At 33.4% G+C, this 19,880-nt stretch overlaps 1 protein-coding gene across 2 annotated transcripts in view; it reads left to right on the forward strand.

Moving 5' to 3' along the window:
• TBCK (TBC1 domain containing kinase) overlaps window positions 1–19,880 on the forward strand; it is a 134,176-nt gene that overhangs the window by 35,450 nt on the left and 78,846 nt on the right. For both annotated transcript variants that reach the window (XM_012779027.3, XM_020284513.2), the window contains exons 5-11: window positions 2,791–2,864; window positions 9,634–9,775; window positions 14,555–14,615; window positions 15,829–15,890; window positions 16,470–16,531; window positions 17,505–17,653; window positions 19,556–19,694. In XM_012779027.3, the coding sequence (XP_012634481.1) occupies window positions 2,791–2,864; window positions 9,634–9,775; window positions 14,555–14,615; window positions 15,829–15,890; window positions 16,470–16,531; window positions 17,505–17,653; window positions 19,556–19,694 (689 nt within the window). The remainder of the gene's footprint in view (window positions 1–2,790; window positions 2,865–9,633; window positions 9,776–14,554; window positions 14,616–15,828; window positions 15,891–16,469; window positions 16,532–17,504; window positions 17,654–19,555; window positions 19,695–19,880) is intronic.

Consider the following 19,880-nt stretch of genomic DNA (forward strand, 5'->3'; position numbering starts at 1 on the left):
AAGCACTGGGCAAAATTCAGCACTCTCCCTTCATGATAAATAAATACCCTCAATAAACTAGGCATAGAATGAGCACACCTCAAAATAAAGGCCTTTTATGATGAATCCACAGCCAACATCATACTGAATGGGGAAAAGTTGAAAACATTCCTCATAAGACCTAGAACAAGATAAGGATGCCCACTGTCACCATTTACATTCAACGTAATGCTGGGAGTCCTAGCCAGAGCAATCTAGCAAAAGAAAGAAATAAAGGGAATAAAAATCAGGAAAGAAGAGGTCAAACTATCCCTGTTTACTGACAATATGATCTTGTATCTAGAAAACCCTAAACACTCTGCCAAAAGACTCCTAGAATTGATAAATGAATTCAGCAAAGTCTTAGGTTAAAAAAATCAATGTACACAAATCAGTACCATTTCTGTATACTAATAACAGTCAAGCTGAGAGCCAAATCAAGGCCTCAATACCATTTACAGTAGCTGGAAAGAAATAAAATGCCCTCTACAAGAACTACAAAACACTGATGAAAGAAATCATAGATAATACAAACAGGTGGAAAAATATCCTGTGTTCATGGATTGGAAGAATCAACATTGTTAAAATGTCCATATTGCCCAAAGTGGTTTATTTACAGATTCAGTGCAATTCCCATCAAAATACTAGCATCATTTTTCATAGATCTAGAAAAAACAATCTTAAACTTTATATGGAAGCAAAGAAGAACCTGAACAGGCAAAGCAATCTAAAGCAAACAGAACAAATCTTGACAATTACCTGACTTTAAATTATGTTACAAGGCTATAGTAACCGAAATAGCATGGTATTGGTATAAAGGTAAATACACATACCAATAGAACATAATATAGAACCCAGAAATAAAGCCATGTAGTTACAACCAACTGATTTTTGACAAAGCAGACAAAAATATGCACTGGGGAAAGGAAGTCCCCTATTCAATAAATGGTGCTGGCAAAACTGGATAGCCATACATAGGAGAGTGAAACTAGATCCCTTTCTCTCGCCATATACAAAAACTAACTCAAGATTGGTTAAGACTTAAATGTAAAATCTGCCACCATAAAAATTCTAGAAGAAAATGTAGGAAAAACTCTTCTGGTCATTGGGCTAGGTGAAGAAGGTATGACTAAGACCCCAAAAGCAAGTACAGCAACTACAAAAATAAATAAATGGGACTCAACAGAGTAAATAGACAACCTACAGATGGAACAAAATATTTGTGAACTGTAAGTCCAAAAACAAGCTAATGGTCTACAAAGTCCACAGTCTACAAGAACTCAAACCAATGAGCAAGGTAACTACTCAGTCAAAACATGGGCAAAAGACGTGAATAGACTCTTCTCAAAAGAATATATACAAATGGCAAAAAAACATGGAAAATATGCCCAACATCACTAATCATCAGGGAAATGCAAATTAAAACCACAATGAGATACCACCTTATCCCTGTCAGAATCGCCATTAAGTCAAAAACCAATAGATTTTGCCATGGATGTAGTGAAAGGGAACACTTGTACACAGTGGGAATATAAACTAGTACAACTTCCATGGAAAACAGCATAGAGATTCCTCAAAGAACTAAAAGTAGACCTACCATTTAGCAATCCAACTACTGGGTATCTAATCTACCCAAAGGAAAAGAAGTCATGTTATCAAAAAGACACCTGCCCTAAAAGTTTGTTGAGCATAATTCACAATTGCAAAGCTGTTGGATCAACCTACCTGCCCATCAACTGATGAGTAGATGAAGAAAAATGTGTGTGTTTGTGTGTGCGTGTGTGTATACACATGTATACATATATATACACATACATACATACACACCATGAAGTACTATTCGGTCATAAAAAGGAATAAAATAATGTCTTTTGCAACAACTTGGATGGAACTGGAGACTATTATCCTAAGTGAAGTATCTCAGGAATGGAAAACCAGATAACACATGTTCTCACTTACAAGTGGCTGCTAAATGAGAGATATATATGGTCATAAAGTGGTGTAATGGACATTGAAAACTAAGAAGGGCAGAGGGTGGGAGGCAGGTGAGGGATTAAAACTTACCTATCAGGTACAATGTACACTATTCTGGGGATGAATATGTTGAAAGTCTTGACTTCAGCATGATACAATTGATACATGTATCAAAATACTTGTGTTCTCTAAATCTATTAAAATTAAAAGACAAGAACTTCATACTTATGAAAATTGTTGTTTTCAAACAATATAAAAATTTACTGGAAATCTAGAGGATTCACCAAAGTCTTGATGATTTTGGACCCTTCTTTTTAAGAATTCTCATCACAGTTAAATTATAACATTATGAATGGACTTGCAACTCCCTGAAAAAAAATTCTTCTGTGAAATTACCACAAAACATTCTAACCATGGATTCAAGACAAATGAGAACATTTGCCTTTTTTGCTTGGTCAAAAAGCCTACTACATAACAGAAACGGCAAAAATTTTTAAGAAAAATGTGATTTGTCATTCTGAAATGTATGTGATATGTATGTATATGCATACATATATGGATATGCATATATGCACACATATATGTGTACATATAATAAGTATGAAGCAGACAATATTGGTAGATAGTTATGACTAAATTTAATGTTATTTTATAAAATTTTAATAGTGCTTATTAATATCAAAAATATTTTAATAAAACAGTGTTATATAATGGTTGCCTTCCTTATATATAATGATGATTTTTCACTCCAGTTATACTAAAATATTTCATGGTGATTTTTCTTCTTTATTATTGTAGGGACATATTAAATTGGCTAAATTTGGACTTTATCACATGACAGCTCATGGTGATGATGTTGATTTCCCTATAGGGTAAGGATATGCTTTCTTCTGTCTTGAGTTCTGTGTTAAACTTTACAATCTTTGATAACATGTATATTTTGTTAGTAATAACTTTGATCATGCTTTTTGACATGAAAAAAGGTTTTTTATTAATACATCTTAATTTTCCATATACTTTTTTAGAGTGGACAGTTTTTCTGTAGCATCCTAAAGATCCCTGGTGGTGATTATTCATTGAATTGACAAAGAGGATAACAGATTATTTATGTTCTTTACCTTATAATACTTCCTAATTATTTGTATTTCATTCAGAATTAAATGAGTTTAAGGCAAGAAGACTGACCAGATTCTCTAATGATAATGTATGTGCATCACAAGACTGATAATATTACTCTTACATTATTTTCAATTTAATGTTTTATGTTTCTCTTTTCTCTAAGATCTGATTGTATATTAAGATTCAAATTGAGTCATTGTGGGTATTAGAGGTAATGGGATAAATTCCATACTTGGAAATCTATGTTTAAGTTCAAAGAAGTTTATTTAGTCATTTCTGATATGGAATTTCAGATGTATGTTGCCCCCCAAGGAAGAAATGGAAGTTTATTTCTTGCCATACTCAAGTAGATATTTTGATATAGATTTTTGCATTATAGTTATTGTGATTGTTTTTAAACATTTTCATAATATAATTCTTTTCTTTTTTGATTATCTAAATTGACATTGTTCTAGATACTATCTTAGTTATAAAAATAATACAAAGGATTTCTGTATGTTCCTTATCAGATTCTCCAGATGTTAGTATTTCTCTATATTTGCTTTCTCTCTTTTTTCTCTGACATGTATGTTGGATTTGTATAATACTTATTTTTGGAATCTTTTAAGAGTAATTAATGCACGATACTGGTCCTTTACTCCTAAATGCTTCAGTTTGTATTCCCTGATATAGTTTTCTTAGATAACCTCAGAACAATTTTTGAAACAAGTCAACTAAACTTGATACAATGTTATTTTCTAACCTAGAGACCTTAATTATATATTTTAAATTGTATTGTGTTAGTTTTTGATAGTATCCATTTGTGTTTTGCTCTTTGGGCTTCCTAAAATCAGTTCTATCATACCATTACTGAGAATTGTGATATGGGGACATGGAGTGCGTTTTTGAATCATAACATTGCTTAAAGGTGTAATTAGATGTTTAAAAAAAAAGCCTCATATATAAATGGCCCTTTTATCATTATAACTTAAATTATAGGTTTCTTATCCAAAATTTTTATTAGTTAAGACAGCTAATAATACTAGGCTTCATTCAGCAAGGAAACATTTAGTGAGCACTTTCTCTTCTTCCTGTTGGATGTACAAAAATAGGATAGGTTCCTGTCCTCAAGAAGCTCACTATGTAGTGGGAGAATTTTCTGTTTTGATCACCTACTTATTCAGGTACATGCATTCATAATCTTACAGTTTTCTGTAAGTTCCAGCTTATAAGCAACAATCTTCTTCATAAGCATGGAAATGATATTTTGTAAAGATAGTTTATAATTTCTTATTTGTTCATAAAATGTCTTTTGAACATAGTAAGTTTTTAGTCAGGCTTTAGCTTCTCTGTCACATATAATAATTGCCTATTCAAGTGACTTTTAAGTAACTGTAGTAAATGTGATTTCTGTTGCTTCTTCCTTTTTTGTAAATCAATTTGTGTAAGAAAGAACTCCAAAAATTAATACAAACAAATTAAAGTTTTTGACTTTTATTTAAAAGTGCTTTAAATATTATAATAGAAGAAAAGAGGTAATTTTTCTTAAAGCATATCAAGCATTTTGAAGAACTACACTTGAATTTTAAAAGCTTGGATAGAATTGGTCTAGTGTTACCATTTGGTCTGGCTTGCTTTGAAGTCTTCTACTCAAAGAGGCTTACCAGAAAATATCAAAGAGCAAAATGTGAAACATTAGCCAGGAAAAATAAAGTGATCAAACAGCTAAGGCATGAAAGAAAATATTTATACCAGAAGAAGCTTACGATTGATACAAAAGACAAATATTAAGGAACAACAAAGTAAAATGTTACCATCTGTTTTAAAATATTGTAAAGAGTTCGAAATTGGGCATTCATTTCAGTTGGCCAGTAGCTTAATACCTTGTTAAAACATCAAACAGATGATGAAAGCCACTTGTGTTTACCCCATCAGTCATACTCACAGCAAGTTCTGGTAAGTGAGTGTTAAAATGCTACGCCAAGGAAGTGAAGGTTATTGAAAGATGACCTGCATTAAAGAACAATTCTTTTTATTAATTTTTGTCTTTGATTAAAGGGAACTAAAATTTTTAGAGTAAAGGTTACCTCTGTGCTTCTTTCAGAAGTTTTTGATATAACAATCTACCTATAGTTTTGCTTGACTTTTCATTATCATTTTAAGGTTAGATGTACTGGAAACAGGAATAAAAATAGTTTGCCTTCTAGATAAATTGTGGCAATGCTAAAAGTACAACATTGCACTTGTGTACATTTTTCATTTTTATAAAACATCGCTATGTATTCACTAATATTTATAACAGTTTTGTGAGTTAGGCATTATTATTGCTATTTTGCAGATGAAGAAACCTAAATCACATGTAGAATATTTGGCAGGACTGAAATTAGAACACAAGTATTATACCGTCAAGTCCAGTGCTGCTTTCACTAGACTTCAGATGTCTCTAGAGATTTCACATATTCATTGAGAAGACCAGTATGATCATCTTAGGGTAAAATAACATAAGGTAAATTTTTGTATGAGACAAATACATGAGCAAATTAAAACAAAATATTGATCTCACTGCCATCATGCTATTTAAGTGAAAAGGAAGTTAAAAACCAATTTACTCACTTGACTCTGTTATATTTCCTAACTAAATTGACTTGTATTTACACGTAAATAAGAAGTCCTAGCAATGATAGTGCAAGCAGCTGGCTGTAGAAAAAGATAGGAAGAGAAACAGAGTAATATTGGAGTCCCTGCTTTACATATATTACACAGATGTTGCACATACTTAAATACATTTCAGTTACAGTCATTATTGCAGGATGGTATAATTTAATCTAATTGAATTTAAAAATTCAGATTGTGGTGCCCATGACTAAATCTGACAGTAAAGGAAGAAAGGGCATGTACATATATAATAAGTAAGGTAAAATTCCCCTCATTTTTCATTTATCTTCTAAAACTGTTTTTATTTATTTTATCTTGAGGCAGTAAGATTCACATTTAGCAATTGCCAGTATGTCTAATTCTTATTTACAGTGTACTTTTAAATTTTTGTTTATAAAGTAGTCCTAACTGGCATTTTGATAAGAAATGATCTTTTTTTTTTCTTTCTTTCTTTTTTTTTTCTTTCTTTCTTTTTTTTTTAGCAAAACTAGATCCTATATTTAAATTTTGTTGGTAGTTGCAGAAGGTTTATAAAAATGAATAAGATGCACTAGTGCCCTCAAAGAGTTTTTTTATTTAGATGGGCAGTTAAATTTTTGTCTGTGAAACATATAGCATATGAAACATAAAAATGTATAGCATCATATATTATGTATAGTCTATCACATAAGATATAGAACAGGCAAATGAGTACCTTATAGAATCTAATCATGTATGTTCATTTCCCTTATACAGAAAAATATTAATATAAATCTTTTTTGAGAGACATAGAAGACCTAATAAATATGGAGATACCATGTTTGTAGGTTGTTAGGGTCAGTATCGGAAAGATGCTCGTTCTCCCTAACCTGATCTGTTTTCAATAAAAATTCCACTGTGTGTGCGAAAGAAAGAGAACTTGTCAAAATAGTTCTAAAATGTGTATAAGGAAGAACAAACATCTTTAAAAAGCCTTGACACTCCTGAAGAGAAATTAAAAGGTATGGATTTAGGGCTTGTCTGAGCAGTTATCCATGTTTATTTACATAAAATATATTTAATAGAATAATATTTAAAATAGTGTGACAGTATAGCAATAGACAAATTGACCAGTGGAACAAAAGAGGGAGCCAAGAAACAAATCTACATATATGTGGAGCTTTTATTCATGGTAGAGCTAGCTCTGCAAACTAGCTGGGGGAGAAAAGTGTTTCAATAAATAGAATAGGGCTCAATTAATTATCCATGTAGGAAAGAAGAGAAAATCGTACTTTTATCTCACGTCACATGAAACATCAATTCTAGATGGATCAAAAAACTTATAAAAGGCTAAATTATCAAACTTCAAGAAAACAGCATCATTTTGACAAAATCACTAAGTATAAGGGAAAAAATTCATTTGAAAGATTATGAACTTCTCTTTCATGAACAGATATGGTAAAGAGAATGAAAAGACAGAACCACAAAGTAGCAGAAGGTATTTCAAGTCACAATTACTGAAAAAGGAATTAGTGCCTGGAATTACAAACTCTTTAAAAACAAAAAGAAAAAGAAAAACTGTGCAGTAAAAGGTTAACACAGAAGGACTGAGACTGCTATCCTTAGAAACTAAGTCCTGCTTGCAAGGTTTGCACTTGGCTAGCACCTGGGAACTTGGATTTCAGAAATGTTCCTGTGGATCCCTAACTGCAGAGACTGGTTTGCTGTGCCTGTTTGCATGAACGGTGTTGTTTATGTTGAATGTTTGCTTTTCTTCTTGAGGTCTTAAATTTTCATGCATGCCAGGCAGAGTGCCTCGGTGACCAGTCCCTAGAAAAAACCTTGGGCAGTGAGTTTTTAATGGACTTCCCTGGCCAGAAGCATCACATCTATGTTGCTACGTTTTTGTTGCGGGGGAAGTATGTGTTCTGTGTGATCCTGACAGGATGGAGAGAGCAGAAGGAAACCTGTATGTAGGTTCCTTAGTACTCCCTGTGTGTCTTTTTTCCCATGTGATCCAACTGTGTATCCTTACTTTGTCACTGTAATACATCTTAGCCATGTGTACACCTATGCTAAGTCCCGTGAGTCCTTCCAGTTAATCTCTAAACATGGGGTTGGTCTTGGGAAATCCAACACAACTAGAGAAATGAGCAAAAGCAGACACATCACACAATGGTAAACCAAAATGACTAACAGACATGAATATCTACCTCCGTTGCATTAATTTTCAGGGAAATGCAGATTAAAACCACAATGACATACAGATTTCACCCACCAGATCATCAGATTAAAAGATCTGTCAAATATGAAGTGTTGACGAAGAAGTAAGCAATGGGAACTGTCATACACTGCTGATGGCATATAAATTGGTATAACTCCTTTTGAAAAGCATTTGGCAGAATGTAATAAGGTTGAAAGGGCACATATTCTATGGCCTACACATTCAATTCTAGGTTGTTACTCTTGGGAAACTTTTACATACATAGTGTTCAGTGTTGTTTATCATAATAAATAAACAAAAAACAACTTAAATGCTACTGACATCCAAATGGATAAATTATGACATTCATAAAATAGAAGTAAAAATTAATCGCATACAGCTCCATGCAACAATATAGACAGCATTTTCAAATAAATAATCTTGATTGAAAAAGCAAAATATCGTCAGCCTTATTCCTATATTATAAAGTTCAGAAATATGCTTGACTAAACAATATATTTTTTAGATATATGAGCATATGGTAAAACTGTAAAGAAATGGAAGGGAATGATAAACACAAAAATTCCAGATGTCTTTTACTTTTGTGGGATAGAAATAGAATCAGAGAGAAACAGAAAGGGACTTTTAGTCATAATATGATGTTTTTTACTTAAACTGCTTCTTGGTACATGAGTGTTCATTGAAGCTCTATTGTTTATACCTTACTGATATTTAATAGGCTGTCTTTTATATTTATTCAATATTTGCTAAAACAAGTTTTTAAAGAACTTACACTGGTGAGAGTGTGAGGAAAGAAGCACCTTCAAACATTGCTTTTGGGGATGTAATTGATACAGCCTCTCCAGCAGGCAAGTTGGTGTGATGTATCAAATTTCAAATGCACAAACCATACATACAACCCTACAGTGCCACGTCTTAGAATTTATCTGTCATCCCCACATTTATTTGTGAGAAATGGCATCTTTGTAATGTATTCATTTTATTATTATTTGTAATAGCAAAAGAATAGAACTTCCAAAATGTCCTTTATCATCAGAGTTTGGCCAAATAAATTAAATGTATCAATACAATGAAATTATTGGCAGTTTTGAAAAAGAATGCAGAAACTCTATATTTAGTTTTTTAAAGAATGATCTCTAAAATATACTTTAAGTGGAAAAAAAAGGTATATACCAGTGTATATAATAGCATTCTACCATGTGGGGCCGAGGTAATGGGTGGACAAGTTTATATATACGTAAATATGTATGGGTAACGGGTGCAGAGATAGGAGGGAGTCTTTTCAATTTATATCTCTTTATAACTTTGACATTCCTACTATTCAAAATAATAAATATTGTTTTTAAAGATAAAATGTACTTTAAATAATAATTTAGTATTAAGAGAAGATAGGCAGTAAGGAGCAAGGAGAAACACCTGGAAACCTAGAGGACTGCAAGAAAGACATGTCAGAAATAGGAAAGCAGAGAAAGGAACTAACGCTGCAGACAGACATGGCGGTTTTAAAACTATTTTAGACTCATGTATATTTACTCTGGATTCCTAGAGGCCTCTCTGTTGTAATGATTAGTTTACAATTCTTCCTAGCAACAGTGGTTAATTTAATTGCATGGAACTTTCACATAGATCTTACCACAGTAATAGTAAAAATGTACTATTGCTGCTTGTCCTTGTAATTATTCATTATTTTAATATATCATTTATAGGTATCCATCATACTTGGCACCTGAGGTAATTGCACAAGGAGTTTTCAAAACCACTGATCATGTGCCAAGTGAAAAACCATTGCCTTCTGGCCCAAAATCAGATGTGTGGTCTCTTGGAATTATTTTATTTGAGCTTTGTGTGGTATGTATAAACAAACATTAAACTAATAGAAATTGTGTGTTCATTGGAATAATCGTTTTGAGAGGAATGTTATTTAGTAATAATAGGTTTTGCTATGCAAATTGATTAGATAGAAGAAAAGGCTTAATTCTCAATTTAACTTTTTAAAAAATCCTGGTTAATTAATTTGCATATTTTTTGGTAAATTTAAGCTTTACTAAATATATATCATTTTGGTATCTCTAGAAATGTTTACATTGACACATTTACTGTTTATACTTTTTGTATGTTCATGGTCTCTTTCCCTTCTGGTGTTCTTTTCTCCTTAAATACCTTCTTTTCTCCTATTCTCTTATGTTCCCTATAAGACTCAATTTGAATGTTGGCTCTTTATGAGACCTTCCCCAGATATCCTCCGTCTTTATTTGGAAGGTAAAGACTAAGCTGCTTTTAAAAACAAAAAAATTAAAAATCCCGGAACTTAAAGAGCACAGATGTTTTTCTTCTCCTCGTGTAGCAGTCCAGAGCAGGTTTGGGTGAGCTCTGATCTACAGCGTCATGCAGAACTGAGGCAGTCAGGGATGGGTCCACCATTCTCAACATCCGGTCTCCAAACTTGCTGTCTTTATCACTTTTTCTTGCTAGAAGGGGACGGGTGAGTTCCGGATAACTGTCTTTACGAAGATGATCTCTGCACTCTTCCCTAGTTTGACAGTTTTACTCGTGTGGCCACATCTAGGTACAAGGGAGGATAGGAAATAGAATGTTTAGCTGGATGTCTAAATATTGAGAAAAAAGAGGAGAATGGGTTTGGAAGGACAACTAGCAATCTATTGATCTTCCAAATACCTACCAGTATTAGATGCTCTCTCTTCTCTGCTTCTTTTGCTATGACATTTGTCACATTGTCTACTTTACTTGGACTATGAGGTTTTTGAGGAAGAAATTTTGATTATTCATCTATTTTTTTCTTTTTTCCAAGGGATTTTCAAAATATTGTGAAAATATTAACTCATTGATTTTTTTTTTAACATCTCTAAAAATTAAGTTGACTTTTTTTCATTTTGCATACTTAAGAACTAATTCAAGAGCAAAGGAATTGAACATAATAGTTAAGAGATAAGCTTCTGTAGTCAGAGAGAACTGTGTTGAATTCTGCTGCCGCAAACTCTAGCTGTGAGACTTTGGATAATCAACCTAACTTCTCAAGACTTGGATTCCACTTCTATAAATAATAATGGTACCTATTAATGTATTATAAAGTTGGGAAAGTTAAATGAAATAATGTATATAAAGTACTTAATACAAGGTATTACATAGCAAATAGTCTATTAGTGTTAGCTTTTATTATTAATAATATTAAAATTATCATAACATGGTAGCTTTTATAATGACATTGATTTAGTTCTAAGGGAAAATACCAGATTCTGATTCTTTACTATACTTGCCTACTTTTTGGTGGTATGAAACAATAGGAAATTTCATTTTTCTTTAAAATCACAGATTAAATGAAAAATTTTATTGGAATATGAAGTATATATAAATGTAAATGTGACATACATGGCTTTCCTTTTTTTATTACCATCACATGTATCTAAACTCTTTAGTAATAATCTGGGTGTCTTACGAGTAATTCAAGTCAGCAAATACTGATGAGTATTTGCTGTGTGTATGGCATCAAGACAAATATAACAAGGAATGAAGTGTGAAAAAGACATGCTATCGCCCAGGCATGGTGGCTCACGCCTGTAATCCTAGCACTCTGGGAGGCCAAGGCAGGAGGATCGCTTGAGGTCAGGAGTTTGAGACCAGCCTAGCAAGAGTGAGACCCCATCTCTACTAAAACTAGAAACATTAGCCAGATGTGTGTCTGTAGTCCCAGCTACTCGGGAGGCTGAGGCAGGAGGATCCCTTGAGCCCAGTAGTTTGAGGTTGCTGTTAGCTAGGCTGACGCCACGGCACTCTAGCCTGGGCAACAGAGCGAGACTTTGTCTCAAGAGAAAAAGGAAAAAAAAAGGATACACTACCTAAGAGCTCATAATTTGATTAAAATCCATAAACTTGGAAGGTAAATACAGAAGAAAAAATTAATTCTATTTTTTGGGCTTTGTGAAATTTTAAGTGGTACTCGAAGTATGGGCAGTGCAGCATAAGGATAGTAGACTCAACACAAGCTTAAATCTCCAGCTACCTCATCAAACCTTTATACTGGCTATAAAATACTAAGTTACAGATGACTAACACACCACAAACTAATAAAGGAAACTTGTGGTGCACTAGAAATTCTAAGCAAATAGATGAGAAGCCAAACCAAAACCATTTTGCTAGGGAGCACTTGCCATATCACCAGAAATTCCATACAGCCACTCTGCCACCAGAAATTTCCATTGTCTGACACATGTGTAGGAGAATTCTGTATTAAAAGATGAGTATATATCTAAGAAACACATTTAAGAATGACCGTTATAATGAAAAGTAAACAAACAGAATTGACACTATTATTAATAGGACTTTAAAATAAATAGGTGTGTTCTTTAAAAAATAAAGGAAACAATTCCATTCATGAACAATTATAGAAAATATGAAACAAGAACAGGTAGTGAAAAGAACAAGAACCAGTTAGAGTTAAGGAAAAAATATGCAATTACTGAAATAAAGAACCTAATAGATGGATCATAGGAAACTGAACAAACTGAAAGTAGATGAAGCAGAGTAATTAATTCTCTGAGAATAGAGATAAAATACAAATAAATTTTAAAAGACAGGGAAAATAGATCTAGATGTTCTAACATCTGTCATGTAGAAGTATCAGAAATAAAGTCATCTGTTTGAAAAGACCTACTTTTTTTCAGATGGAAAAAATAAAAACACAAATGACAATAACAATACCTAGAAACCTTATGGCAAACCTTTAGGAGGTAACCAATATGAAATGATGGGTAACTTTATTGAGCACTGATCAAGAGGTAGGCAGTTTTCTAATCTCTTTACATCTATTATCTTCATCAATTCCCATAGTCTGACAAAGTTTGATTATTATCTTTGATTACAAAGTCTGATTATCATCTCTATAGTTTAGGAAATTGAGGTCCAGAGAAATTAAACAACCTAAGTTGCATAAAATAAGTGGTCAAGCAGATTTGTTTCTATCCATCTGCCTCCAAAGCTGTACTCTTAAATTAAATAAAATACTAAGCTGCCTTTGCTAAATTCTTGTCTTTATTGGTGTTAAAGAGAAAAAAATCTTAAAACCTGCCAGAGAAAAAACATATTACCTATAAAGGATGAGAATGACATTCACTTTCAACTTTTTTAGCAATATGGGTGCAAGACAACAGCGGGGCAGTGCCATCCACATGCTGAGCGGAAATCATTTCAAATTCTGAATTCCTTAACTCCTGAAATTAACATTCAAAAGTAAAAGCAAACAATATAGAGAATTTTGATAGACACAATGAAAAGATAACTGTTAGAGGGAATAACGTTGAGTCGGAGCCTGTAAGGCCAGAATAAGTCAGGATGTGTTCAATATATTGCAATCTAGTTGTAATCTAGTTGTATCTAGTTGTACAATCTATATTGTAATCTAGTTTAACTACATCATGGGTGTGTGTGTGTGTGTTCCTCACAGGGTAGATAATCGTAAGCAGTTATACTGAAAATATATATTAGAGCCATATCTTAGGAGACTTGGCTACATTTAGATGTTTGTATTTAGTTATATATAGTATGGCAGACCACTGAAAGTTTTTTTCAGAAGATATCAATGAAATCAGACCTGCATTTTTGGAAGATTAATGTGGTAATGTAAGAGATAGAGGAACAGTAACTTTTTAAAATGATCTTTTTACCTGTAGTTCTGATCTGATAAGAGTTTAAAATTTTTTTGTATTTAAAAATAATCAAAGAATCTCTCTTTTTCTCTATGTAAAGACCAGGCTATCTTCTTAAGCCTTGTCCTTCTAACTTTACTTAAAAGATCATATTAGTTTAATTTGTTGATGATGAGAGAAATATAGTAATAGCCTACATTAACAAAGCATTTTCTGCATTATATAGCCCTCAACATAACCTATGGGGTATGTACAGTTAATATTCCAGTTTCACTTTTCTCCAGATGAGAAAAGTGAAGCTTAGGGTGGTTCAGTAGTTTGCTGAAGTTATATGACTATTTGGTTGTGGAAGAGTCCAGCTTGCTCAACTGATAATTGTTCAAAGTGTAAGTGTTTGACTCCAGACTCCATGCCAGAGAGCCTCCCAAGGTTGACTCATAAGGAAACAATCATAATGTGTGTGTCTTTAAAAAACATAGCGGGTGCTATAGGAGCATGAAGGATCACTGTGTGAAGTTACTGTGGGAGGAAGGAGGAGTGTCAAGGAATATTTCTCAATGGAGAACATTCTTCTACCTAAATTATGACATATAAATAGAATTAGTTGGGTAGATGAAAAGGTACTATGAATCTTCCCAGGAGGCATCTTGGTCTTTTCATAAAACAATGCTGCTGCTGGCCTAGACACCCAGGTATGTGTGGGTCTCAAAGTGAACAGTGCTCGAGATCAAACTAACATGTAACGATCCTTAGATATACAAAATATTTAAATGTTAAATATTATGTAACACTTTTTAAAATGCTAATTCACCAGTAATACTTTTTAGTGGAGCTCACTTTAAAAATCCAATAAAACCTCTGGAGGATAAATGGGGATAAAATCAGTTTTGAGCTATGGGAGGAAAAAAGACCTCTTTGGAAAAAAGATGAAAATATTAATGAGGATTTCTTTTTTCATTTTATTTAGGGAAGAAAATTATTTCAGAGCTTGGATATTTCTGAAAGACTAAAATTTGTGCTTACTTTGGGTAAGTGTCACGCAGTCGATTACCTGTCAACTATAAATATAATCTTTAGTAACTATTAGCAATATGCACATTGAAGATGTGATCTGAAATAGTGAATACATTTTGTTTCTAAATTTAAGAAAAAATGCGTATAACAACTTACAAAGGTTTATTTTTCATTATAACAGGCTTATATGTTTTTTCATGTATATAGATGCAAACATTTGTATGCATCTATATACATGTAATAAAAATTTGTATAATCTACTTTAAAGTGGCATAAGTTTAAGCATGTGTGGTAATAAAGGAGAGAAAAGGGTGATAGAGCACTTTATGTAAAAGATTAGTATCCAGGCTAAGAGTTTTTACAAATAAGAATAAGTACATGAAAGTATTAATAAATATTAGATAATAATGAATTAGAAGTAAAATTGCATAAATTTTTATGAAATTTACCACATTTAATTACAAAGATTGATAATACAGCTATTAATGAGTCTTGGAGATTCCTAAATGTGGTCTATAGACTAAACTTATACTTTAAATTCCCATAGAAAGCTGTGTACATTCTCCAAACTGTATATAATTAAAATAATCTTATAATCATGAAAAGACAATAAAGCCTTCTTAAAAAGTTTATACACACACACACTACATGTATATAGTCGCCCCTCAGTGCACACAGGAGATTGGTTTCAGGACACCCCTCCACCCCCACATATTCCAAAATCCATGCGTACTCACGTCCCACAGTCACCCATGTGCAACCATCTGTACAGAAAGCAGGCAGGCTGTATATGCGGGTTTTGTATTGTGAATACTGTATTTTCCATCCATGTTTGGTTAAAAAATATCCTCGTATAAGTGGACCCACACAGGACAAACCCATGATGTTCAAGGGCCAACTGTGTGTGTATGTATATAGATACCTATTGATAGATATATCTATAAATAGATGACTCTACATGTAGAAAGAATATCTTTACCTCTTTGAACAACTGCTTTGTCTCATTTAAGTAGCTCTTTCAGTATCTGTGATTCAATTAATATTCAGTGTGAGGTCTTTATTTTTATTAAAACATGTAAGGAAATTTAACAAAATCACAAGCTTTTTAGTATTTCCAGTTCCAAAACTGCATCACGCTTTTTAACAAATTTGGATCAGAGTTTGTTTCCCAGTTAATCTGATAGATTAGAAAAGCAGCATTTATCATACAGTTTTTCTGTTTTATAGACTGCGTAGACGACACTGTAATTGTTCTGGCTGAAGAGCATGGTTGTCTGGACATTATAAAGGTTTGTCATTAATCTGTGTCTTTGTGCTGCTCTAACAAAATACCTAAGACTGGGTAATTTATAAGATGCAAAAATGTATTTCCTCATAGTTCTGGAGCCCAGGAAATCCACGATAAAGGTGCCGTCAGGTTTGGTTATCTGGTGAGGGCTGCACCCTCCTGAGGGGAGGAACACTGTCTTCACGAGGGCAAGCTGGGGGACTGCTGATTCCTTCCCGAATGCCCTTTCCCATTCAGGAAGGGAAAGGTCCATGTGACCAAATCACCTCTCAGTCCCACCACATTGGCCCTTAAGTTTCAACACCTGATTTTGGGGGAGACATATTCAAACCATAGTAATCTGTTCATGAAAATTTGCTTATTTCGCATACTTGGGATCCAATAGCAAGCTATTTTAAAGCTATGCTTATTTCTCTTTAGGTATTTGCTTTTTCATAGAGCAACTGATATAAATTTGCATAAAATACAAATAAAAACTTTTTTTAAAAAATCCAACCATTCTAGAATAGCAAACATTTGAGTAAAATATATTTCTGAAATGGGTCATTTTAGGCAATTATTTTCTCTCTTTATTTGCCAGGAGCTTCCTGAAAATGTGATAGATCTTTTGAAGAAGTGCCTCACCTTCCATCCTTCTAAGAGGTTGATACTATTAATGGTTTGGGGATTACATTGAAATCCATTATATATAAGCAGTTAGTTTTTTTCTTATTTGTTATAATACTAATAGATTAAATATATTTATATGTGTAGTAGTACATGATTGACATCAGTATCATACTGTGAGTGAGTTAAGGCTTTAATTTTTTGTTAAAAATTAACTAAAGTTGAACTGTGGTTAGAAAGCTGACATATACCAAAAGAAGTTACTAGTTAATTTCCTACCTTCCAAGCAGAAAATCAGCTAAACCTGTGGAATATAGATATTCCAACTATAGACCCAACAATAATATCAGAGAAATGAGGACAAAAGTTTTTTGGTGATACATATTATAGCAATCAGCTTAGATAAATGGTGAGGTTAAGTTAACAATTGCTGATAATAGAAAAGGACTTCTTAGAAGTTTTACTAATTTACTTTCTTTTGTTGTTGTCACCATCTGTCATACAATTATTCCCAAACCCTTAAGTATATAATGTTTGAAAATAATGTATTCTAATTTGTCTTTAGAAAAACAGCTTTATCAAGACATGTTAGGAAGAGAGGAATGGTAGTTTTGGGTGAATATCTTACATTAAAGTAAAAGGGTAAGAAGAAAACCTAAAAGGTATTATTAGTTTACATATTTATTATTTAATTGAGATATTCAGTAAAGAGGTGTGTGCTTGTCAGGCAAAAAGTATTATATAAATGCAAAAGCTCTTAAGGAATGATTTTTTGATAGATCATGGGGTGCAGAAGGTACAAAAAAGTAAAGAAAAAGTCAGTGTTTACTCAGCCATTTGATTGTTGTATAAAGGTTTATATACATTTAGATTCTGCAAAGGAGATCTTAATTATTTTGTATGCTAATGAGGTATTGACTTTTAACTATACCCTTGAATGTGTGCCAGTATTCTAGGAAATTTTTTATGACTTTCATTCAGGCTCTGTATTTTAAATGTGTTTCTCAAGGCCAACCCCAGATGAATTGATGAAGGACAAAGTGTTCAGTGAAGTGTCACCTTTATACACCCCCTTTACCAAACCAGTCGGTCTGTTTTCATCTTCTCTGAGGTGTGCTGAGTTAACTCTGCCTGAAGATATCAGTCAGTTGTGTAAAGGTAATGGTAAATGAAACATAGGCGTCACTATGAGCCTTGTTTTTAAAAGAAGTTCTCTTATCTTAGTTTCAGTTGTGAATTTATCAACAATATATATCACATAAGTGAGATTTTACGGATAATTAATTGAGAATTAAGAGTTGATTCAGGAATTGATTAAAATATAACTGACCTAACATTTTAACCATTTAAGTTACTGATATATTCCATATAATTTGTAAATGATCTCTAAAAATCATATCATTGATAGGAAGTCCATACCATTATATTCTGCGTGTTGAAGAGACTATCAGCTTTTAGGTTTTCATTCTTGTGTGAAGATTACGACTCTCAGAATATGTGGTTTAGCGACAACAGCAAGATGTCCTGACATAAGTCATGCAGAAAATATTTACTAAACATTTTTCAGTTAAATGTTTATTGAATGCCTACAATGTGCCACATACTGCATCTTCCAAGTCATGCCAAGTGGGAAGGCAGACATTTAGTTCCATAAGCACTACTATAAAGGAAGGTCAATATGAACATAGCAGAAGGAGTACTTAATTCTGTCTGGGACATGAAGAAAGACTTTTCAGAAGAGAAAGCCATTGCCTTGAGACAGGAGAGATGGGACAGTGCGTGTTGGTGGCCTAATCAAGTGCTTTTTTCTGCCCTTATTCCTTTCCCAATAGAGGGTAAAAGTTCTAATTCTATATTTCTGCTATAAAGGGTAAAAATGTCATATTTTCCTTTTTCTAGCTTCCCTTGCTATAGGAAGTAAGCTTGTGAACTAGAGAGTTGGCTAATGGGATCCCAGTGAAGTTTGGACATGAGGATTTCTTCTAGGAAAAAATTTCTTTCATGACAAGATAGGTGCTACAACAGTGGTTCACCATTTTCTTCTCTTTTGAATGCAGGAAATGGTCTGAGGGACCCAAATTTGGGTCCCATCGCAATCCTGTACCTATGATTTAATTAAGAGAGATGAATAAATGTCTTTATTGTACAAGCCACTTTAAGATATTATTTTCAGCCAGGAGCATTGAAACCATTACAAAAGTTAGAATCTGCCAGTCGTGACATACCTCCATGTAGAAGAAGGGAAATATCTAACTCTAGCCCATTCTGGCCATCCTGTTCCACACTGAGGGCAAGGAAGCCCCTGTGAGAATCTTAGTCTGGAAGCACAGGTTTGCTGAAACATCGAGACCCAGTCACAGGACCGACTGCAGGACGCTTCCTCTCCCCATGCTTGACCACCACGTAGAAGGCTACAGCTGGCTGGACTTGGGCATTTCCCTTCCCCCAGGTCAGGCAGTCTGTGATAATACCCCAGAAAATTAGGCTGTAACTAACTAGTTTCTTCTGAAGGCAGGCTTTGTTAAAAACCGTGCTAGGCATATTTTAAAATGGTTCCTTTTCCTCCTCCTGCTGCTGGAAGCACATGGGCATTTTTCTCCAGTATTTACTGTGAGAATCTGTCAGACTCCTGGAGGTAAAATGTAGAAAAGTGTGAGGGACCAGATTGTCTCTGGGTACCCACCAATTTTTCAACTATAATTCAAGTTTTCCGACCCCAGCACTGGTTCCTGAGGCTTTTTCTGCTCGTGGGTCTCTCTTCAATGAACTGTGATCCCCTGTACTTTCCTTTCTGTCCCTTCAGTCTTAAGGGCAGAGGTCTGCCCTATATCCTCACCTCTCTTGTGGATCCAAGAACCATTGTTGGTTTTTCAGTCTGTTCAGCTTTTTACTTGTCAGGATGGAGTAGTAACTTCAAGCTCCTTACAGTCAGAACTAGAAACCATAAGTCTGTTCTTTAGTTTTTTACTTTTCTCAGAATGTCAGCTGTTATTACCTATTGAATTTTAATAAAAACAGAAAATGTAATCACTATTATTCATTTTAATTTGCCATTAATAGATATAAACAGTGATTACCTGGCAGAAAGATCTATTGAAGAAGTTTATTACCTTTGGTGTTTGGCTGGAGGTGACTTGGAGAAAGAACTTGTCAACAAGGAAATCATTCGATCTAAGCCACCTATCTGCACACTCCCAAAGTAAGAAAAGAAAACTTCTCTTGCAAATGAAAAGCAGATCTGGTAATAACATTAGAAAAAAATTTTGGTTGTTTTTTTGTTTTGTTTTGTTTTAATATTTTTGGTGGCTTGCCCAACTAAGTGATTATGGAAGCAATTGGAAGTTAACACCTCATTTGATTGGCTAGAGTTTCTGATTGCAAGAGT

Source organism: Microcebus murinus, chromosome 27 (assembly GCF_040939455.1).
Source record: "Microcebus murinus isolate Inina chromosome 27, M.murinus_Inina_mat1.0, whole genome shotgun sequence".
Taxonomy (NCBI): Eukaryota; Metazoa; Chordata; class Mammalia; order Primates; family Cheirogaleidae; genus Microcebus; species Microcebus murinus.